At 41.1% G+C, this 24,463-nt stretch overlaps 1 protein-coding gene across 1 annotated transcript in view; it reads left to right on the forward strand.

The window, feature by feature from the left end:
- Positions 1–13,332, forward strand: part of LOC131694922 (uncharacterized) — a 45,295-nt gene extending 31,963 nt beyond the window's left edge. The window contains exon 4 of the mRNA XM_058983461.1: positions 13,256–13,332. Coding sequence (XP_058839444.1) covers positions 13,256–13,332 — 77 coding nt within the window. The remainder of the gene's footprint in view (positions 1–13,255) is intronic.
- The last annotated feature ends 11,131 nt before the right edge of the window (positions 13,333–24,463 follow it).

Below are 24,463 nucleotides of genomic sequence, written 5' to 3' on the forward strand. Positions count from 1 at the left end.
GGTACCAGTTTATATGGGAAGTTTCTGTGTGGTCGCACTCTTAAACCGGTAACTCCGGAATCGGTATTCGGGTCAACTAAAAATTCAATAGCAGCTTATAGGACCGTTATACCGTTCATTTGAAATTAAGTTTAAGCAATTTGGTTTAGCCATCTCTGAGAAAATTGAGTGAGATTATAAAATACATACACGCATACAGAAGGGCTCGACGGCGCCAACCGTGTGCCCAGGTAAGCTGAAGATAATCCTCGAGGGTCTTTTTCCGAAGCCCTATCCAGCTGTCTGGCCGGCGAAGAAGAAGGAGCAAACACGGACGATCGGAAAGTGACTAACGATGAGCTGGTAGAAGCATCGAAGCGCGTGAAATCCTCGGTCTGGATGGAATACCAAACGCTGCGATCGTGGCATATCCGCACATGTTCAGGATGGTGCTGCAAAAGTGTTTAAATGAAGGCAGCTTCCCCGAAATGTGGAAGGTCCAGAAGCTAGTTTTGCTGCCGATATCAGGGAAGCGATCCGGCCTCGTATAGGCCCATATGTCCACTGGATACACTCGGAAAACTCCGGGAAAGAATCATCCTTAACAGGTTGGTGATATACACGGAGGGTGAGCGCGGACTGTAAAACATGCAGTTTGGATTCCGCAAAGGGGCGTCGACGGTAGGTTAAATTTGAACAGCGCTCGAGAGTGCTGAGAAGGCATCTAAACAGAAGCGAAGAGGAGATCAGTACTGCGCTGTGATTACGATAGATGCGAAGAATGCATTCAACAGCGCCAGCTAGGAAGCCATCGCGGCAGCGCTGCACAGAATTAGGGTTCCCGACTATCTATTCCAGATCCTGAAGAGCTACTTCCAGAGCAGAGCTAGAGCTTCCATTTCCCGACGGTTGTCAGCTTCCCGGGATTCGGGAAATAAATATGAAATTTCCCGAGAAATCCCGGGATCCCGGGAATATGGGAAAAAATAAAAAATTGGATCATTTTCTTGAAAACAAAAGGTAAAATTGAAAAGTTTTCATACCCGTTTGATTGCATGTATATCTGTCTTAAAAGCAGTTGTCAGAAGATGTCGATTGGGTGGAGTACACATAACTGAATCATTTGATAACTCGTCACTCAGCTTGCATAACATCAGTTTCTTTTAAAGATTTTTCTTGGGTATATGCACAACTTAAATTTGGTTATTATGATTATAATTGGGACGATATACTAATCGCAGCTACTGGAGTTACTGTCCAAAATTGGAATGCGTATCAGAACATTTCGGTGGAATGTTAATTTAATGCAAAGCACCTTCTTTGGTAATCTTGAATGAAATGATTGAGCTGCTTCAGGGTAGTGTGCAATTATTTTAGATCAAATTAGAAAACATGATATATGGAATCCATTTCCGTCACATTAGCATCATTGCGAATTAAGTATGAATCAAAATCAAGCAGATAATGGACGAAATGTGCAGCGATGGGTTAAGTCTACCATCGATTTCCTGTTACAAGCGAGTATTTGTCAGAATTTGAATTTCTTGATCTTAAGGTGCTTCAAAAATCCAGCGTGCGTCTTTGAAAGCGACATTCAAAGAGTTTGAATGCGAATGATATTCAGGATACAGTATTCTGTATTACTTTTTATACATCCAAAAATTTAAATATCCGGGCATGCAAAATTCACGATAAAGCAGATATTACAGTTCCGGTAAAACAAATTATACGAAGTATGTGTATGCATTCGATGAACCGACCAAATATTTCTGCAGATGTTCTAGAAACATTTCTTATTTTGAATAGCGTTTGAGTTAAGCACAATACCTCTACAAACAATTTTTAAAACAAACAGTGATTGATTTTTTAAGAAAGTAACGCTATTTCCATAACTAATTTGTGTTTGCAGGCCCTTTCATTTAAGATCTAACTATTAAAATGAACTGTTAAAAGAACTGTTAAAAAATCTTGTCAATCGGCTCATCGGTTGCAGAGATATATTGCGGTTTGCTAACGCTACTGCATGAAAATACGCACATTCTTTAGCAGTGACTTGAGTAAGGCTTGGACTATATACTTGAAAAAATCACAAAAAAAATATCTGCGAGCTTAATTCCATTGAGCTGCAAATCAGTTGAAAAAGCATAATTTGCAATCACTACGCACCCCAAATGTTTACCGGTCAAAATATTTCCTACAGGATTTCATTTGCAGAACCTAAGCCTTTTGGAATAAAATAAAAATCTTTTTCCCGGGATTCCCAAATCTCGGGAATGAGAAATCATAATTTCCCGGGAATCGGGAATCCCGGGAAATCCAAAAATCCCGGGATACCCGGGAAATAAATTCCCGAGATGGAAGCTCTAAGCAGAGCGCTGCTGTACGAGACAAGCGAAGGGCAGAAGTCAATGCGAGTCGCAGTGGGCATTCCTTAGGGCTCCATTAGGGTTGTGGTACCGGTAATACCGGTACCGAAAATCCCGGGAATACCGACCCATTTTTGGTACCGTAATACCGGTACTGACCAAAGGCCAGTACCGGTATTTTCGGTACTACACAATTTTTTATGACAAATATGTTAACTCTGCAGGAGGATCTGTTTCAAAATATCGGTCTGCAAGATAACGTTTAATTATATTAATTTGCCTTCTAGAGAAATCGTTGAGATAACACCTTTGTGTGGAAATGAGGTGGGGCCATCATAATAGTAGTTCTAGAAGTTAAAGTTTTATTAGCGACATTCTGATTGGTTTCCATTACTCACTGGATGGCGCGTAATAAGACTATGGTCTAAGTCATGTCTGTATTTGGTTTGCTCTTAAACCTTTATCTATAAAAGAACGAACAGCGATTTAGTAGCTTACAGTTCTGGACTTGGTGAACTGCTTCAAATGGGGCGATTTGTGATTATTGGTGATCGGAAAATTCAGCCTCCATGGTTTACAGGAAAGCAAGGAGCCTTGATATGCATTAGAGAATAGTAGGCAAACGACATAAAGGTCGAAACCAATTTTCAGAAAAGCAAGAGAGGAAGTGCGATTAACCTGCTCGGATTTACTACCATTCTCGCTTTGATTTACTGTTGTTAATAGGGTTTCATACATTTACCATCTGTTCAAATCGACGAAAGTCGCACCACTTAGCAGTTATTGATTTCAAAATGGCCTAGATTTCGAAATAAAAGAAATATATATGAAAAATATCTTCTGTGAAATAAGTCTTGCCATTCCGAAGCAATTAAAAACAATAAACATGTTTTTTGATCAGCACAAATCAATCATCTGAGAATAAGATTACCAGTTTGAGCATTCAATTTCAGTTTGAAGCTTTTTTCGAAATTTTTAAAAAAATATTCGAGTACCGGTACTTTACCGGTACTACCGGTACTGAGGGCTTCAGTACCGTAATACCGGTTCTCGCCAAAAAGGGTCGGTACTGCGAACCCTAGGCTCCATTCTAGGTCCAACACTTTTAAACGGGCTGTAGAATGGGGTCTCAACACTGCTGCCCAGGAAAGTGAAAATCGTGGGTTTAGCGGACGACGTGTCACTAACGGTGATGTGTTAGACACATGAAGAAGTGGAGGTGTCCGTGACAAAGACAATAGACGCGATTGAGAGCTGGATGGACGGGATCAAGCTGCAAATAGCTCATCACAAGACGGAAGTGTTGTTGGTCAGCAACTGCAAAGTGGTGCAGCAGATGCAGACCAATGTCCGAAGCAATTGGGAGTGATTATCGACGACTGGTTGAGCTTCAACAATGACGTCGACTACGCCTGCGAAAAGTTGGCGAAGTGGAAGTCAATGAACGCAATAGCGAGAATCATGCCAAAAGTCGGCGGTCCGAGAAGCAACACGAGACGTGTGCTATCTACTCTTTCGTCAACGAAACTCCGATATGGGGTTCCTTCCTGGGGTGCTGTGCTGAAAACCAAGCGGAACCGTGAAAAGCTGAACAGGACATTTCGGCTGATGGCCGTACGAGTCAGAACAATATCGTCGAAGGCAGTGTGCGGTATCACCGGGGTGATCCCCATCTGCATTACCCTGGCTAAGGACGTGGAATGCTACCAGCGGAGAAATGCACGTAATGCAAAGAGACTTGTCCGAGCAGACTCGTTGGCTAAGTGCCAGCAGGAGTGGGACAAAGCGGAGAAAGGAAGGTGTACCCAACAACTCATCCAAAGTGTGTCAGTTTGGGAGCATAGAAAGCATGCAGAGCTGAATTTCTATTTGACGCACTTTTTCCCCGGTTATGGTTGCTTCCGGAAGTACTTGCATCGGTTTGGAGATGCTTCGTCACCCCTTTGCCCGGAGTGTGTGAACGTACAAGGGACGTCGGAACACGTCATCTTTGAATGCCCTAGGTTCGAAGAAGTTCGAGGGAGTATACCTGGTGTGATAGTCGACAATATCGTTGAAGAGATGTGCCACGACAAGCATACCTGGGACGTTGTAAACAGAGTGATTACAAGCATACTCTCCGAGCGGCAGAGGAAGCAGCGAAGCGACCAGCAAAGTAGCGTCATTGGCTAGAAAATAGCCATAAAACCACAAATCGGGAATCGAGAAAAATTCCGCACGCCAGGGAACTCTCTATCGATGTACACTAGACCCACCGCTAGGGACCAGTTGAGTGGTTCGCAACGGAACACCGGGTTTGGATCGTCGGGGCGCCAGCAAACCGGACGTCAGGCTTCACCGGAATCGCCAGACTGACCTCGACACCCTACCGGGAAGTTCACGAGCAAGTTAGATACACCGCCGGGTTGTTAGTTAGTTGGGCGCCAGTCAACAGGAAGCTACGCTCCACGGGAATCGCTGGATGGACCCTAGTACATACTGGTTGAACCATCGAGCAGGCTAGGTCCATCGCCGGGGACTAGATCGAGTAGATCGGGACGAAGCGGGGAGCTAAAAGCTCACAGAAACGAACATCGGAATCGGGAGAAATCGGTTTCGAGAGAACCTCTCTCGCCGAAGAATTCTCCGTCGAAGTAGACTCAACCGGTCAACCGTCGGTGACTAGACCGAGTAGTTCGCGAACAAATCGGGAGCTCAACGAGTAAGAGGTGCTGAATGGTGCGAGAATGGAGTTGCGGTGCTAAATGGCACAAGGGAACCGATAGACTCAGTAAATTAGACAATCTGAAGCTTGCCGCCCAGATTGTCTTGTTAGGGGAAGAGCACTAAGTCTTGACCCACAGCTAGCTTTCCGACTATCATGCAGAAATTGTCAGTCTGTGTGGATGGTCTTGGAGTGGTGCTGTAACCCTGCTGAAGGAACTAACTACTAACTAGTTGGATTAGAGTGGGTGCTATGCACATAAAAACCCCTCCCCGAAGTAATTCCGTAAGGTAGTACCGAGGAGGAATCAGGCTTTGGGTAAGAGCGGTGGTTTTAGCGGGTCGGGTGGTGGCAGCCCAAACCCGTTCTCTGAGTAGGGATTTGTAGATTTTTTAGTAAGTCAATTACAATGTACTTAGCATACCTGGGTTCAATTCTCAACTCCCACGAACAGGGTTAGAAGTGTTATTGACCTGAAAAGAAAAGCCTACGTTTATGACCTCTATAATCAAACAAAAAAATATGATAAAAAATAAATAAAAGAAATAACAAAATTTAAATTATTAAATCAAATATGTAGTAAAATTAATGAAATCAGTGAAATAATAAAATTAATTACCTATATGAATGGGAAAAATAATAAAATAATAAAGCTATTAAAATTACAAAATTAACTAATTGAATAGAAAAAATAATTAAAGCTAAAGTGATTCCCTTTCGGTGGTGCTTCCGTTCGTTGTCGGTGTATGAATCCGAAATTCCTAGTTAGCCAGAAACCACGATTGTGCCCCAACAAAAATCAATCAAATTAATAAATAGTCAATATTATCAAAATTATAAAATTAATAAAAATAATACCACTTTTATATACAGTATGCACTATAACAAAAAAAAAATGAACGACCATTAATCATAAAACTATTGAAATTAAAAAACTTAAAAAATATTTGAAATATTGGAATTGAAAATATTAGGAAATAAAATTATTTATAGAAATAAAATGAATTTTTTTTGGGAGAGCTCCAACTGGAGCTGTATAGATGGATTCTCAGAAGGGCTCCCTGGCAGAATCATTCACTACAATTGTATATGAGACGGAAAATGTCGCTCACTAAATCATCATCGAAAGTAGCGAGCTGTGGTTGTGATGGTAATATATAAAAGGAAGTGGGCTAATTCGGACAACCCAGCTATTTCTCAGCTACGATAAAAGATCGAAAAAAGTCGCCTTAGAAAAACAAATATGCGCAATTCATCAGGCTTTCAGAAAAATAGTTATTTGTGAATCGTTTGACATGTTCCAGTTCTATAACTCATTAACCCTTACTAGGTCCGAATTGACCCAGTTCCCCATTATTATTTTACGGTTCTGATGTAGGAGCGTAGAGACTTCAGAGACGAACATTTATATTACATCCATGTAGAATTCTTGAAAAATCTTTTTTTTTTTTTGGTTGCTATAAAATGTGCTTTAGGTTCGTTAAAATGATATACTAACTGACAATAGTATATAAATGCTCAAATTTTCAATTCTTGCGCAACGCCTTTTATGCATACCATGAGTGTACTGAAAACTTTGAACGCGTTTCTCTCAAAATCACTTTTTTTAGCTGACCGGAAGGGGAACTCGAACAAACGATTTTGATTGTTCTGAAATTTTCACAATATATTCAATTTAGCTTTATCCAGCGACGTACGCAGGGTTTTATTTTTTTATCTCACGATTTTGTTAAGAAGTAATTTTGTGTCAATTTTTATGACCTTTTATGACCTTTGGCGTTTGTCGATTAAAAAATGTACAATTTCGCGAAAAATCATACTATCGACAACACCAAACGTACGCTGCTAGCTATTGTTCTAAATAATCAAAATTCATTTTTAATCTCTAGGTCGAAAATTACGACGCACCAGCGGAAGAATGGTACACAGCCGCCATCTTGTGCCAACATTGCTTGAAAAAAATATTTTTTGTACTTCACAACTAATATTTTAAATCCCGTTTTACAAGAGCTCGGTTCATCTCTTCGTTACTTAAAAAAAATCTATTGCTTCGTGTTCTACGATGGTGTAACCTCTTAATCACCGGAGCGTTTTTGTGTTAGGGAGATTTCAGACGTAAGTGTGCGTGAAAAATCGCGATGACCTGGTTGCATTTATTACCACGTTTGGGTGATAGCGAGGAACACGAGCATTTGTATGCTAACGTGTTTTATCGTGTGTGGTAGCGTGTATGTAACTTCACGTGTATAACTTCGATTGTATAACCGTGCGGTCATTTCCATATTCGCATGGGTGCTTGAATTTTCGCACAGACCGCAGGTCTGATGCTTAATTTTGATTGCTCGGTTCAGATGATTGAATAGTGTGAATTCACTAATACCACCTACACCTGAAAATGGCCTATTTGATACTAATTATTTGTCCTGAACGTATCGTAGCCCTAAACTATAAGGTGTAGCTGCAAACATTTTTGTCTTTCTGAATTGTGGATTTGGACCACTGTGCATTGTATTCAAAATCACTTACAATGATATATTTCGGAATTTGTCTTTGACAATCATAAAGTTTAGCAGTATTAGCATAGTTCAGTATCTGACCAGTACTGGCTTTCTTCGGGGTTAAGCAAACAAGAATGGCAAATGTTTCCAAAATCACTTGGAATTACCATTTACGAACATGTCCCTGTGAACCGAGGAGTTTGATACCCATGATGATTCAGTAATACACCTGAATTTAAGTTCCTCGAGGGTATCGGAAAGTGACCATTGGATGATAACACTAGTTTAAAAATTTTGGGTTAATTGCATGAAGTTAAGAAAAAAGGTGTTTTCTAAGTCAATTTTGGGTCACTGAGCACGAAAATCATATCCATTTTCTTTTTCAAAGAACCGTTTTTGTGATTTTTTGAAAAAGGTGTTTTTGAGCACTTTTTGCAGTTTTTGGTCAATATCTCAGGAACAAATCTTCCGATTAACACAAACGACTCACCATTTGAAAGGTATTGATGTGCCCATTCCAAAAATGTATAATATGTCAGGATAAAATATCAACAATTTAAGGTTAAGAGCAACCAAAGTCAAAAAAAGTAGTGTTTGGTGAATTTACTAATTTTTAGTCGATTTTTCATAAAAAAATAAATCAGCAAAAAAAATCTTTTAAAATCTTTTGTGACAGACAAACTTCTCACGTGAATTTTAAGCTTAAGATCACGAAAGTCCGACAAACATTGGTGATGTTATTAAGCACCGAGTGAAAATTGCTCTGTTTTTCACATATCTATTTTGGTCTTAAATAAGATTACACTAGTTTACAAGAAAAATGAAGTTACGAGAAAAAGTGTTTTCTAGATTTATTTTGGGTCGCTGAATACGAAAATAATACTCTATTTCTCTTTAAAAGAAGTTCAAGCTCAAAAAGTTTTTCTTTTGCTTCCGCTTTTTTGTTTTTGCTCTATTTTTTATTACAGAAAAATAATTCTTCATATTTTCAGAATCTAATGTGACAGATTTTAACAATTATAAGGTAATCACGATAAGCTAAGAACAAAGGTGTTTCCTCAGTTAATTTTGGATCGCTGAATATGAAAACCAAGTCCATTTTTTTTTTAAAGAAACATTTTCAAGATTTCTTTGAAAAAAGGGCACTATTTTAGTTATTTGTCAATATCTTGTTCAAAAAGGATCCGATTGAAACAGTTCGAAAGGTATTGATGCGCCCTTTTCGAAAATGTGTAATATGCGTGGATCAAATCTCGACAAACATATTACTATGGCTTAAAAGACAACTGTCAAAATTCTCTTTGAAAGGAAATTTCAGACAAACTGTTACCCGCCAATCACAGATGTGTATAGTAAATAGTGTAATTGGTCCCAAAACCTTAAATTGTGAGTTCTCATTGTGCCTTCAACGAGAGAGGACGTGTGGCACAGTGGCTTCGCGTCGTTTCTTGTTAGATCAGGGAAGTGGTGTTCCGAATAGTGCGTTTGAGGTTTAAGAATAAAAAAACTATGACATCTTTCGGTTTTTGAGCACTGAGATTGTCAAGTGTAGAAATATGGCAAATATTGTTGCCAAGGTTTCGGTTGTGTGTCCAGTGGCGCCATGCATGAAAAACATAAACCAACTGTGAATATTGAGTGACATGGAGTGCGAAAGGGAGTATTTTTCTATGTTTTTTTTATATTGTATATGTACACTATTTCTTAGCTCGATCTAATGTAGGATGATGACATGAATATGTGGTGTCGTGGAAGTTTTTTTTCTAAAAAAGAGGGGCGTTGGAGATACGGTATGCAAGAGCTTCACTCTTTTGTTTCTGTTTTACATACCATTTACACGACTCGTTGGTGTTCTGCCACCGGCACAGCACGTCAAAAGTAGTTGCATGCACCGCCCATGGAAGCGTCGAACACGACACCAACAGCACGGATTTTTTTAACGTAAGTAACGTGTGAATGCGCGCAAGAGAAATATAACCTTATCCTGGCGGAACTGTGACGTGACGTGCGACGCTCTGTTCCATTGAGGGAAATGTATGTGTAGTGTGAAGCGTACTTTGAGCGTTGCTAGCTGCGCGGAAGAAAGCGTATTTTTTGCTTGGTCTTCTTCGGATTGCTGTGGTCTAGTACACGTGTGATGGTGTTGGTGCCATTGTGATTGGATCGACGGAAAATTGGAGAGGGTTTGATGGAATGGACACGAGCGCTCTCATTTCGTGTGCATGCGTGCTCAGTCACTGCAACAGTGTTCAGTCCATGGAAGCGAGACATCGTGTGCGTAACGTGGAAGCAGCGTTGCCAACTTTATTTTCAAAAAAACTGGAACCTCTCTTTAAAAAAGACTGAAAAAACTGGATGCCCGAATAACCAAATTTATCCTTGCAAAAGGGAATGTAGTTTAGGGATGCAAAGTATTTTAAAATAAAATGGATCTATTTTTAATAAAACAGGATTCTCAAATATGAAGACAAACATTCAATATGAAAACGTTCAGCTATTAGACAAAATAAGAAAACAATTCTCATATTGCAGCGAATTTCTAGTTTAAGATAGTATAAAACTTGTAATGTGAAATTGTCTAAAAGTTGTATTTAAATAGTAGCGATCGGCTACTATTTAAATGTAACTTTTAGATAATTTCACATTACAAGTTTTAAGAAATTTGAAATGTTAAACGAAAAATTGGTACCTTCAAACTAACGCACTATGCCATGTGTAATTAACAGACTAAAAAACAATCTTCATTTTAATTAACAATATCTGCTAATCTTGCACTCCATAGCATATCAATTTCTAATGTGTATTGAAATACGACAGGGTGCAGCAAAATATGGTTACTGAAAAACAATTTCCCTTGTTCCCTAGAGAGGTTGTACTCTTCACAATTTCATTTATTTTATTTTATTATTTATTACTAGTTTATATAGTAAACTACTATTGTAATGCAAATAGTGAGGAAATAATTTTGGCGCACACCTCTGGGAAAAAACTGGATAAAACTGGACAATATTTAAAAAAAAACTGGACGATTTACACATTTGTCTGTTTGACTGGATCGAGTAAAAAAAACTGGAAGAATCCAGTTTAAACTGGAAGGTTGGCATCGCTGCGTGGAAGAGATGATAGAAAGAGTATGTCTGTGTATGTATGTAGCTCGTGGTTAGATCATATCGGAGTGTGCTTGTTTATTGGGTGGTTTAAACCGAACTCTTACCGAGTGTGATAATATTGAGTGCGTGTTCGGGCTTGCAGTGAACACTTTTCGAGTTCTGTATGATTTTTGTACCATTTTTTCACGTAGGGTAAGCGTATGTAAATGATGTTTCGGCTTATGTGAGGGGTATTGCCAGAGCCCGCTCTGCTTCGAGCATGTACCATACCGTAGGTTTGCTGAGATCATATGTACAGTACAAGCGTGTGGTTGTGATGGTCCAAGTCGCGAGACAAGTGTGCGTTGAAAATGCGGGAGTTAATTTTCCTTTTGTTTCTACTGCAAGCGAGAATTGAGTGATTGTGGTGTGTCAACGAGTGAACGCGAAGAACGCCGTTGCTACGGCCACTTTATACACAGACTGCACTGGCAGTGTCAGGGAGTCACTCAATATTTTATCTCCACAAGCTGAATCTATAACGATTACTGTTAGCTTTGGGTAGTTTATAGTGTGCGTCATTTGGGGTGCCAATGAGTTTTTGCGATGTGTGTTACCACTGAGTGTCGAAGCTTAGTATACAGGCATGTCATTGGATTAACAGCTTTCACTTTCTGCTGGAAGTTCTCGTGTGGGGTATACAGTGTCATTGTTCTTTCACAACAGTGAAATTGGGTGTAAACCTTTATAATAAACTGATGAACAGGTTTCACTCTATTGCTTGATTCGATCTGTTCCTTTATCTGAAAATCTCGCATTCATGCGATTATCTATCTTGATAGTAGTTTAAAAACTGTACCTGTATCTACTATCTTGTTACACCGGAAGTAGTTGTTTTAATGCAAACTGCTATGTGGCAGAATGCGCACTTTCTTACCTCTCGACATTCTTATTGGAAAAGGAATCATCCGAGACATGAGACGAGTTACTCTTTTTTCGAGCTGCATTTATTTTCCGTTTCTAAAATGTATTTCTCAAAAGTCTCCCATCTCATGCCTCCACACGAGTTTAAGTCTATTGATGACATTTGGTCCTTAGACCGGTGACGCCTGGGTGCTATCAGCCTTCTTCCGATAGTAGCAGAATGAGAGGGTGCGAACAGATCTAATCAAGGAAACACTGCCGTAAAAATGAATATCTGATCGGAAATCAGCCGCAACAAGACTTTAATCTTACTAATGTCGATGATCGCGGGTCAATACAACTGAAAATTCGCCGCGTCTGTTTTTATTAATCTAATTTCAATTCTAATATTGCTAACCAGCCCGTGTATCAGGTTAACAATTCTTTTGTATTTCCCTTCAATGGTCGTTATTATCGCTCGTATACGTGTATTTTACAAATCATCCGATACGTAAAATAGGAAATACATACCTTGATTTATAACATCTCGCGCTATCATAACTCTTTGTCTGTATAAAGTGTTATCACTCGGTAGTTTTCAACTAAATAAATTTATCGTAGCGAAGAAGTAGCGAATTCTGTCTAAATACCGTTATAATAGATAGTGATCCGGCCCATTACGCATATATGATTAGCTTTTCTAGGCAATACTCCCACGGTCGGCTGTGTGGAGTTCAAATTGCTTTTGTTTAGGAAACATAGGATACTCTCGGTAGCCCGCTACCCAGAGTTCAAAAAAAACTATAAACTAAACAAAATCTTTTCTTTTTCGAGTGATCGCGTACTCGAAGACTAACTAAACAACTACCTAATAAAATATGCTTTTTAGGTCGCATCGCTTGCTTGGAGCGAATCCTAGACTTTACACCCTCCCAAACCACCAACTCCTCGACACCTATGGAAGAGTCTGATGAATCGTCGTCCTTCCGTTAGGTAGGTGGAGCATCAACACTTCCTTATCCTTTATCCTTCCCCGTGAACGATGGAGATGGGGGCGGCCGGCAATGATGGCTATCATGTGTTGAGGTTTTAATATGGGTCGGATTGGTATGAATTCCTACTTACCACTTCCTAAGCAACTCTTATTAGATAATCAGCAGTCATACATGATGAAGTCAGTGTGCAATCCGTCAAAATCATCGTCACAACGCAACGCAACGCAACGCAATTGGTCCCAAAACCTTAAATTGTGTAATTAATTTAATAAAATTCATAATAAAATTAGTAAAAAAGATATAATTAATTAAATTAATATTTAATAACATTTTGAAAATTAGTAAAATACAAATAATAAAATCAATAAAACAAAAAAATAATAATTTTTCGTCTGAATTGGTCAACTGACACATGCCCCATGCAAATATTTTACTCAACTATTCATTATCCGGTTCTGCTAAGTCTCGTTCATCTACTATATCCATGTGAGGAATTTGGGGATTGGCCTACTGATGCATGGTTGAAGCCAGCAGCAAGTTATTTTGCATGATCACAAGCAAACTCATTTTATAACCCACAAGAAATCAATCAAATTTTCGGAGATCTAGTTTTTTTTATTTTAAAGTGATAATCGGCTACTTTCACGCTTCGCTTGTTTTTGCTTTCTTTCGCACTCCTCACATCCCATCCAATCATAAAATCATTTGTGTATAACCACAGTTAATAACAATACCACTCGTTGCCTATTCACCGGTTTCGAGAACTATGCCGATAATGCCAAACTGTTGCTGATCTAGATGTACGCGTAACCTCATCAGCCTACAGATAGTACTACGCATAGATTTGCGCTGGCATTCCGTACACCATCCTCGGTCGCCTAACGGGGAAGTGCGTTCCGCATCACCGCACTGTTTTCTATGTTTCTATTTTTTGCCAGATATGAGAACTAGTGCTGAGGAAATCACAGTATCAATTAAACAGATGTGTGAGTGGCGACTGTCTTTGGGGTGGAGGCGGGGGTTGGATCGATAACAGACAGTATCATCTGGTGGTCGTAACGGTCGTTCCTGATCTGATTGGCTGGGTGGCGCGATGTGCAATGGGTGGCGGAAAATGACGCCCGACACGGTTCGGTGGCACGTTTAGCTTTTCATTCGAAAGTGGAGATTTGTTATCAGTGCCAATTCAATTCTCTTGATCCTGATTTCGTAATGCTGACCAGTAATCTCAAACAAAGCTTCAAACAGACATCTGCATCCACTCTAAGTGTTCCGACCCCGGATGTACCGTCGGCAGTTAAGTTTCTTTTTGTGCAGCGAAAGCACCAAATTTGACCTGATAACGAAGCGAACAGCTATCAAAATAGCCCCGGCACAGTCAAAGGGTATCCACGTAATTCGTCACACTTTCCAAATCGGATGTGTAAATTTTAACACTTTCTATTTCTACTTGTATCAATTTCATTTCAATGGCATTGTCATCGTCTCACCACCGACGATGATGGGAGATCGCATTTCACATAATTGTTTGTCATCCACTTCTGTATTTGGGGTAGTTCCCCTGGTTTGTACTGCCGCTGCTATTGTTTCGTTTCATACAGAAACCCGTGGTATGACTAAATGATTGCTAGCTATACTTAGTCTCCACTTGGTGACATGTGATAGCGAAGTGTTTTTGCCACTTTACACGGCTGAAGTGCGTACGGACATGGCGAATTAGCGTGAGCGAGTGGCTTCAATTGTCATCGTGATGGCTGCTTTCGCGCCTGCTGCGTCGAGTAATGGGTGATTTTCTTGGGAAGCAACAGCTTCGGCGTTTTTGTTGTTGGTTATAACCTACCTAGCGAGGACGTTTTTCTGCCAAGAGTTTTTTTGTAAACGAATTAACTCGGTTGATCTGCGGCGCTGAGGAAAGTATTCGGTGCGAAACAATGATTTGTAGCCCTCGAACCGGAAGCTTCCCACAGCCGCTTGGGCTGATAACTTGAGGCATGTTAGATGTTTATATCACTGGAGACCATGTTAATCAACTTGTTTGTGGATGGTATCTATCTCTAGTACCATTTCATCACAGTAGTAAAACAATGATTATAACTAGGGAATGGAACCGGAAGTTTACACTACTCAACGTTGCCATTCTTCATTAACGAGTCGTCTCTCGAGGATCGCAAGGTATTTCACTTCATACACATGCTTTTGAATGTATATGCAATCAAGTAAAAAATCGATGCTTTGAAAATTTTATGAAACCCCTAAAAATTCATGCAAGCATGTTTCTAATTTTGGAAAGATTGAATAACTATGACATTTTTCAACCGATGTTTATGATTAATATGTAGTTAGATGCGGAATTAAATGTTCGATCGTTGTTAAAACAAAGATACTCCTTTTAAAAACCTGTACCTGTTCAGCAATTTGCCGTATAGTACTTCATACAAAAGCACGTGAAAGTCTTACTCTTTTTCTTTCCAGAACAATTAAAAGATTGAAAATCGACTAAAATGTTAATTTTTTCGTACCGAAAGTCGAAAAAAATTTGTTGCCATAGTTGATGGCTTGATCTTTGCAGGTCATGATGTTCAGGATCTACAAATTGCTAGACATGTTGATGGGTTGAACGTGTTGATGTGCTTGAGGAGGAGAATTGTGGTTAAGAAATCCGGCAATAAGCGTAACGCCCCGTCGAAACATACACACCAAAAACAATGAACTTTAAACTACATGTAAATCGATACGAATGTAAACATACAGAGCTTGAATCAAAAATTTCATTGAAAATTAAGTTGAATTCAATGCAATCAATCGGAGCATCAAAGAGCGTATGATTCGGGACACATTTCGAGTATTCATTGCGCTCAAACATGAGCATTCCACCGTTTTTAGGCAATTTTTGTTCTACTGGTTCTTAGGACCGAAGCAAAGCTATCGATACTAATTTACACGCATTCCATCGACTTTAAAGCGAGTACTTAATGTATCAATAGAGGAGTGTGTATCTTCGTCGCGAGCGGTTGACTCTCGTAGGGCTCCCTTCGAGTCGGTTAATTTTCATCATTTTCGGCACAGTTTACTGCCTCCCGGTTATCGAAAGTGTGAATAACGGTGCAATTTAACGATTACACAAAGTGAAGTGACTTATAAAAGCATTTTTTGGCATTTTTTCGACTGGCGCGAGTGGTGACAGTTTGTGAAAATCGAATTCCGGCAAATGAAAGAAAATCTTTTTCTCGCATTACGGACCGTCGATTCCCAATACAAGGACAATAAAAGTGCACAGAAAACATCTTGAAAAACAATGTACATTCTAAAAATAGTGAAAAATGTTTTTTCAGAAAAAAAATTTGATCCGAAAATTGTGAAAAAATACGGCAATAAGAAAAATTGGTATATTCAAATGATTGGCGTTCCACCAGCGACTAGCGACTACCAGGTGTCGCCCCAAAATTATTCGCCCGAAAAATAGCAAACCATCCGGTCGATGCTCAGCTAATTTCGTCCGCGTCCCTTGTCACCTATTTTTATTGAGTGTTTCATCGGCAATGCTATCTTTGAAAATGAGCCGCCTAGGATATTCAACTGTTTTTTTGCTTTCTTATTTTATTGCAAATGAGAAGAGGTTTTGATTCTTTTATAATCGGGATTGCAGATATTTTGTCGCATGTAAATTTTGAATGTTCGTTGATGTGATGGCACTATAAGGGAACACGTATCCGTCAGTCGGCCAACTTTTCTTTGGACTGAGCAAACTAGTTTCTATGTTTATTTAGGGTTTTGATTTACCAACGGGGGAACCGATCCATAGAGCATTCAATGTGCTTAGGGAACACACATGACCTTATTTGAGTGGAATGATGACTTCAATCATGTATAAGGTTTGAGAACTGACAATTCGCGAGAGGGATCGGGGACCGGTTGGCAATTACCTTTTGTTATGTCAGCACGAGGAATAAGTGTTTTGCTGTCATGTTCATTGGCTAGCTTTCAATTCTATCTCATGCCTCCACGCGTGTCTACGTCTATTGATGACATTTGGTCCTTAGACCAGCGACGACTGGGTGCTATCGGCCTTCTGCCGATAGTGGCAGAATGAGAGGGTGCGAACGGATTTAGCCGGGAAGACAAAACCGTAAAAATGAATAGTTGTTCGGAGGTCGGCTCCAATGGGACTTTGATTTGACTGGTATCGATGATCGCGGGTTAATACGTACTGAAAATTCGCCGCGTCTGTTTTAATGAATCTTCAATTCCGTTATCAACTTCATGTTCCGTTATTGGTAACAAGTCCGTGCATTAGGTTAACGATCCTCTGTATTTCCCTTCAATGTTCGATATACGATATAAACCACGAAAAATTTGTCGCGTGATTGAATATTATTAAAAAATGTAAGCAGTGCTCCTTATAGCCGGCTATCCGGAGTTTAAGTTGCTTAGTTTGCTAATCGTATTTATACAACAAATGATAAATTTCCTAAATTCTCGGCAGCCGGCTTCCCAGAGCAATTATTACATGATAACGCTATTGGCACACTTACTAACAACTCTCCCCTTCCCATGATACATGTAGAGATGCAGAGGATTCCTCGGTCTCTAGTAGCAACATGCATCGGACTAACATTCCTTCCTTTCCCAAAAGATCTGCATTCGGACGTGGCCGGCGTCGGTATTGATCAGCATGCAGGGATCAATATATATTGTACAATGTGGCTCATCATGTTATTCCCAAGCATGTTGTTCCAATATTTTGCAACCTAATTTGGTTCTGATCAATAACGGAGTAGCAACTACGGGCGATCTTATATGTTTATGTTTATGTTTAGTACTTAATGTATCAATAGTTTTTATTGAAATGTAGTTTAATGTGTCAGAACCTGGTAAACATCGTATGATTTAAGAGCCTAACGACCTGTTTAGGGTATCATCCAAACAATATGTGGAATCGTTGCACTATATAGGTTAAGGTCATTTGTATATAAACATCAATTATCAAACTTTAACTGAATTGTAGTTTGCCAGTAAGGGAAGACTCAAAAAATTGGCTCTTCAAGGTGACTCTTCGTGCGAAATTGTGCATCTCTTGGTGCACAGATCTTTCTCTATTTCGTTTTCCAGTTCCTCTATGCGCGGGTGATCTGTACATCGCAGTGTTCGTGTGCTGCTCTTTTTTCATCGGTATATTTCGCTCTTTGTGCACTTTGTGTGAGTAAATAACAAGCATGCCTACAATATCCTCGAAAAACTCCCAATTTTGCGATAAGTCCGGGGGGGGGGGGGCGGCGTTGTTAACCCTTTATACTCCTGTCCCTGGTACCCCCAAATATGCATGTTTCACCTTTCTCATATAAAGAAAGTCTATGCCATCACTGTAAAGTGATAGATAGTGTCATGTACCATTCGATTCAGTTCGTCGAGATCGGAAAATGTCTGTGCGTGTCGAACTAGTCCCCGGCGGTGGGCCTAGCCTACTCCGACGGAGAAATTTACCGACGTTGAAATTTATTTCGAAACCGTTATCTCGATGCTGGTCGATTAGGTGCCGAGGTCAGTCCTGCGATTCCGGGGGGAGAATGACTTCCGACTCTCAGGTGCCCCCGCCGACTTACCGTCGACGATGCGTGCACTCAGTCTAGTCACCGGCGGTGGATCTAGACTACTCCGGTCGCGCCCGGTAGTCTACTTTACCTCTCTTCCTCAGACTGACTTGTCAAGTCCCATGGTCGGTCCGGCGATTCCAGTTGAAGTGTAGCATCCAGTTCAGCGGTGCCTCAACGATCCGAGGCCGTGTACTGCTACGTTGTCTGTCGTTGCTCCTCTCGCCAGCTTCGTTGCAACGCTGACATGATCTAAATGACTGTTCTGTTCACCTCGTCCCATTTTTCTTTCTCCGCGCACATTTTTTGGACAATATTGTACATGTTAACGTCCTCACCGACAATGGTTCTCATTTCGTTTTTCTCTTGCTCGAATCGCGGGCATTCGATGACCACGTGCTCAGGCGTTTCCTTTGCATCACCGCACGTAATGCAGAACGGCGAACTCGCGTGGCCGATCATGTTCCGATACTTTTTGAAACAACCATGACCAAACAAGAACTGCGTCATGTGGAAGTTCACCTCACCGTGCGCTCTGTTCACCCACACCGACAGGTATGGAATTAGTCAATTGGTCCATCTACCGTTTACAGCGTTATCCCGCCGATGCTGCCACTTGATTAAGAAGTCAGTTTGGGCTCGTTTACGGACTCTCTCGTGCTTTGATTCCTATAACACTCGCTATCTTCTTCGAGTAGGTTTATGGGAATCGTTCCAGCTATCACGTAGGCTTCCTCTGACGAGATAGTTCGATGCGCGCTAGACACCCGCATGGTCATCAAGCTGAACGTGCTGTTCAGCCGAGATGTGTTTTTCTTCGTCTGCAGTGCCGTCACCCAAGCAGGTCCTGCGAATTTAAGCACCTATGTGGATACACTCGCCAGTAGTCGTTTTTTACTGCTGCTAATTGCCAAATTGTTGGGCGTGATCCGAGATAGTGCCGAGATAACTTTTACGGCCCTCCTGCATGCGTGGTCGATGTGGCATCTATCGCCTCCGTTGCGAGAACTTCTACTTCCTCTAGTGATTCACCGATTACTAGGAGCACCACGTCGTCCGCAGAACCGGCAATCTTCACGCCCCTGGGGCGGCTCAGCTTCGACACTTCGTCGTACATAGCATTCCAAAGAGTTGGACCGAGTATGGAACTCTGTGGAACGCCCGCTGTTACGGTTACACTTCCTTTTCCAGCGTCAGTTTGGTAGATCAGTTGCCGGTTCTGGAAGTAGCTCCTCAGAATCCTACAGAGGTAGTCGGGAACTGTCAATCTGTGTAGCGTATCGGCGATTGCGGCCCAACTAGCGCTGTTGAAGGCGTTTTTTACGTCCAGTGTATCTACCTTTCCGGAAACCGAACTGCATATTGGATAGTCCATTCCCTCCCTCTGTGTATGTTGTAAGCATGTTAAGGATTACTCTATCAAGCACTGTATCCAACAGGTATATCGGCCTGTATGCTGAAGGATCTCCAGGTGGCTTGCCTGACTTCGGCAACAGCACTAGCTTTTGTCGCTTCCAGATATCGGCGAAGTCACCATCGTCGATGTACGTTTGCAACGCGGTCCTAAACATATCCGGGTTCGATGGGATTGCTGTTTACAGAGCCACGTTGGGGCTACCGTCTGATCCCGGGGCCTTCTTGGTTCGCAAGGCTTTTGCCACCACCATCAGCTCCCCGATGGATAGCAAGAGTTTCTTCTTCGTAGTCATACTGGCGTGGGCGGCCAGGCCGTCGGTTCATGCTGTGGAAATAATAGCGCTTCTACGATGACTCTCATCCTCTCCGGGCACCTATCCGGTGGAACTACCGATGCTCTTATCTTCGCCATGGCAACTCTATAGGCGTCGCCTCATGGATTTGAATTGCGGTAAAGCTCTTCTAGGCAATGTATGTGTGTCATTTAAATTCACACAATTTTCTAAGAATCTTGTGCCGTTAGAAACTTCAAAGCGCACATATGAAAAATTAAAACCAAACGCCCCAATGCGGGGAAAAAATATCCATGACAATAGCGACAGACAGATAATTTCCTTGAAAAAGGCCGCTAAAAACGGCCGAAACGTCGGACAATTAAAATCGTCGATAGTGGACAATATATTCGAGTAATATCTTTTTGATCGACTTGGGGGTGTTTGATTCTTGGGTATTGGGTCTCGCAGTCTATATTGTCCACTATCGACGATTCCGAAAGACTCGGATTCTGGGCATATTCCACAATTAAAGTCACATCGTTTCTTCGGTGATGACTGAACCGATTTTTTCAAACCAAGTCTCAAATGGAAGGCAAAATATGCAGTTGAGCATTGCGTCCGACCGATAGTTCCTCGACGGAGGAATTTCCCCCGACACCGATATCCGTTTCCGTGAGCCACTTAGCTCCCAGCTTTATTAAGATCAATTGAGATATTATCCTATTCCGACTGAGTGCTCCCTGACAGCGGAATTTCTTTCGTTATCGGAGGTTGTTTCGTGAGCCAATTAGCTCCCCTTTTTGCAACGATTCTGTCGGATAGTCCACGGCGGCGAACCTATCCTACCGCGAATTCCCCGGCGGTAGATTGCTCCCGATACCGATGTAAATTTCTGCGAGCCATTAAGCCCCCCGCTTTGTCTACTCGGTCTAGTCTCCGGCAATGGATATAGCCTACTCAATGGGCCACCCAGTAGGTACTGAGGTCTATCCAGCGATTCCGGGTGGAGTGTAGCTTCCGGTTCACTGGCGCCCCAACGACCCGCTGCTAGCTATTCGAGGCGGTCTTCTAGTTCTAGTCCCCGGCGGAGGACCTAGCCTACTCACGAGCTACCCGGTAGGGAGTCGAGGTTGGGTTCCCGGCAGTGGACCCAGTCAACGCCGTCGCAGAGTTTCTCCCGAAACCCGATTTGTGGTTCCACGGCGGCGTTATAATCAATGACGCTGCTTTGTTGGTCCCTTCGTCACTTCCTCTGCATTTCGGAGAGTATACTCGTAACCACTCTGGTGACAGAGCGTTCCAGGATATGCACGTCGCGGCACATCTCTTCGAAGATATTGTCAACTGTTATATCAGGCATACTCCTTGGGACTTCTTCGAACATAGGGCATTCGAAGATTACGTGTTCCGGTGTCTCTTGCACGTTCACACACCCCACATGTGTGCCCGTGTGTATTATGGTGGCAGTTATTTTTGCGATGTTGGAATTTTGTCCATCGCTGGACAAACAATGGATCAGAAGAACAATTTGGTGTAAAATTTCAGCGAAATTGTACCACTTTAATACGTGCTTCAAAGCGATTGATGTTTTATATGGGAAATATATTTTATACATTTTATATGAAAATTCATAAATTTCCCCAAAGTGATCCAAAAATATTGAAATTTTGTAGAGTTCGATCACACTATGAATAGTTTCAAACGGAAGTTTTGTTTATATTTGTACTTAATTTTTTTAATTATTTTAATTAATTATAGCAAAAATTATTTTCCATTTATAGTGTAAAGGATTAAAACTTTAAACTCGTTTTTTTCGAAATCAATATTTCGTACTTAGTCCGGTCTGACTTAACACCGACCATATGTGCTCGAATTCTACCATATTTCTAAAATTTAGATAACTTTGAAAAAAGTTATAAATTTTCATATAAAACGTACAAAAAACACATATTTCACACATAATACCACAGACTGACAGACCTAACACTCGAAAACAAATCTTCGCCCGCTTTAACGGTCATTTTAAATATATTTGTAGTTGGGACTGTGGCCACATTTGCAATTATGGCGCCACTGACATATGAGCGAGCGTATGGGGGATAGACCACTAGTGAAAAATTGTCCTTAAACCTGAGGGGTAACCTACCAGCAAATGAATGTTTGGGACTGTGAATTAAAGCTGGAGCTAGTGTTCCTGGAAAGTTGCCGGATCGATGTTTTTTGAGGGAATCCCCTCATAGTGTTATGTCTGTTAGTCTGTGATAATACTTCAACTTCAGTGTTACAATTTTATTCAAATATCGCACATTTTTTTACACCTTAGTTTATTTTTTGACGCTTTTCACTCCCCCAATTACAGGGTGATAACGCAGAAAATCCTCAGTCTCACATATAAGATGTATTATCCCCATAGACTGCTATACGTACAGATACGGTTGTATTGTTCCGAAAATATAGACTAAATTGTTCGGTAACATATTAACTTCTCATTTAATCATCGGACCTAGAAATTTTGCAAAAGGGGTAGTACCCGAAAGTTCAAAAATCGAATTCGTACTTTTGATGTCCAATCTCTTTAAATTACATGAAACGTCGAGATTTAATGTTATCTAGATAAGAACAAAAATCGACTTTTTGATACTGATGGCTGATTTGCATCTTTTTTCCTACTGATAGAAAGCTTACAAAACATGCCTAAAAAAGAATATGAGATGATTGCAGTATCTCAATCACTAATCATTATTTGCAAAAAAGAATCATCGCGCGGCACCGCAGTTATACTGCTTTAGAGAAGAAACGACAACAAACTAAAGGCTTAGTATTTATTATAACATCAAGCTTTCATCAGAGGCATGATTGTTTAATAAGAGTCCTTCGGTTACATTTCTTCCAGCTCAACTGTTCAGCAGCTTGCAACAAGTAATGTACCAGGTTCGTAGTAATGCTTGAAATTCGTTCAATTATGAGCAATTGGTAGCATGTTTATATCAACTTAGATCTTCAATTTGTATTATGTAGATATTATTGATCCCCCCCTCGCTTCCCTCACACGCATAATCCGATCAATTAGCAGTGCCGCACGCAATTCTTTTTTCCCCTCAAACATGGCGTGCCATATCACTATATCGCTAGAAAGCTTCCTCCCTCACCGTTTGGAAACAGATCGCTTGCACGATACCTAGGCGAAACCGAATAGCCACAAAAGTACTAATACTTTGTTGGATACATAAACTGCTACCAGCGCGTTGCGTAACCCAGCGATCATCGGCGCGTGTCATCGGTTTGCATCTCCAGTGTGGAATGCATTTTTTTTCTTCTCTCCTTTAATTGGTGCGCCCTGCGATGCATATGCGATGCACACCAATTAACCAACGTACTTGGGCTGTCCGTTTGCAAAAGAAAATCGCTTTTCCTTCGACGGTTTCATTGATCGTAGTAGATTTTCCAATTTAGTCCGGCCAGCAATCCTAACCAGATCAGATCGCTGCTTCGGTCTGCGATTACTGTCTTTTTTGCTGCTGCTTCCACTCCGTTGGGCAGTGCCTCTTTTTCTCGCCCGGGAATGTCACGTTCGTGGAACCGGGAAGCGTTCTAGTGATTGCGGAAGAAGTGAAATTTTTAAAATTTGTTCCCCCTCGGTTGTTGGGGATAAATAAATTGTGAGAATGGTGCATTCCAGGAGCGGAGTGGCCCTTACGGCTCTGGTGCTGATTTCAGTGTTCAGTGCAATCAACGGTGGTATAACATCCTACCTGTCTATCCTGAACAGGATCTCCAATGTGAAAAGTGACTTGAGGACAAATCTGCGTGCGATTCGCGAGTTGGCCATTCAGCAGGGTTTGATTAAGTCAGCGAATGATAGTTCAGCTCCTGCTTTGAGCGGATCACAACAGCCCTTTGTGTTGGCGAAGGAACCGAACCCGGCATCGACGGTATTGAATAAAGGTTTGTCCCTTTTTCGAACTGATTTCACTTGTGCTAAACACAGTACTTTTTTCTGCATAAACCAGATCGATAATTAGCGGGCCATTGCACAGTTTGTACAGAGTTTTGTTTTACGTTATCCATAAAAAAAAAGAATCGCGTATTCGCTTGTGCGTAGCCGACTTGTACTACAACCGTGCTGCAATCTGGCGAAACGTTAGGTAAATGCTGTTCGGCTTTTCTGGTCACGCTACTCGGACCATCAAACCCATCAGCTAGCTCGCGCTTCGCCTGTACGTATGGTGGGTGTGGAAACGTTGAGCCACGAATCAATTAGGCTCACAGCTTCCGTGATCGGAACCGCGGTATTATGCAGGTGGTATTAGAAACTGTTCATGAAATCTGATGAATCCGCAGTTGCAGGCGAGGAATTTAGATCAACACCTAGTCCAATGGAACTTAGCTGTAAGGAGAGAAAGCTTGCGTGGTTCATGTTTGATAAGAGATCGCTGCTTTCAGTTTTACGTACTTTTTTCTCTCTAGTTTGATCCCAGTATGAAATTAACTAAAACTGTTCGGATGGTTTCACCGTGAGGTGAAGAAAATGAGAAGAAAATTAGAAAATTAGAAGACAAAAGTTAAGCCCGTAAGATATAAGGCCTGTTCTAATGACCCTGCCACTTCTAGTTTTCCGATCTGTATACTTCACATCCTTGTTCTTACTTG

The sequence above is a fragment of the Topomyia yanbarensis genome, chromosome 1, assembly GCF_030247195.1.
Source record: "Topomyia yanbarensis strain Yona2022 chromosome 1, ASM3024719v1, whole genome shotgun sequence".
NCBI lineage: Eukaryota > Metazoa > Arthropoda > Insecta > Diptera > Culicidae > Topomyia > Topomyia yanbarensis.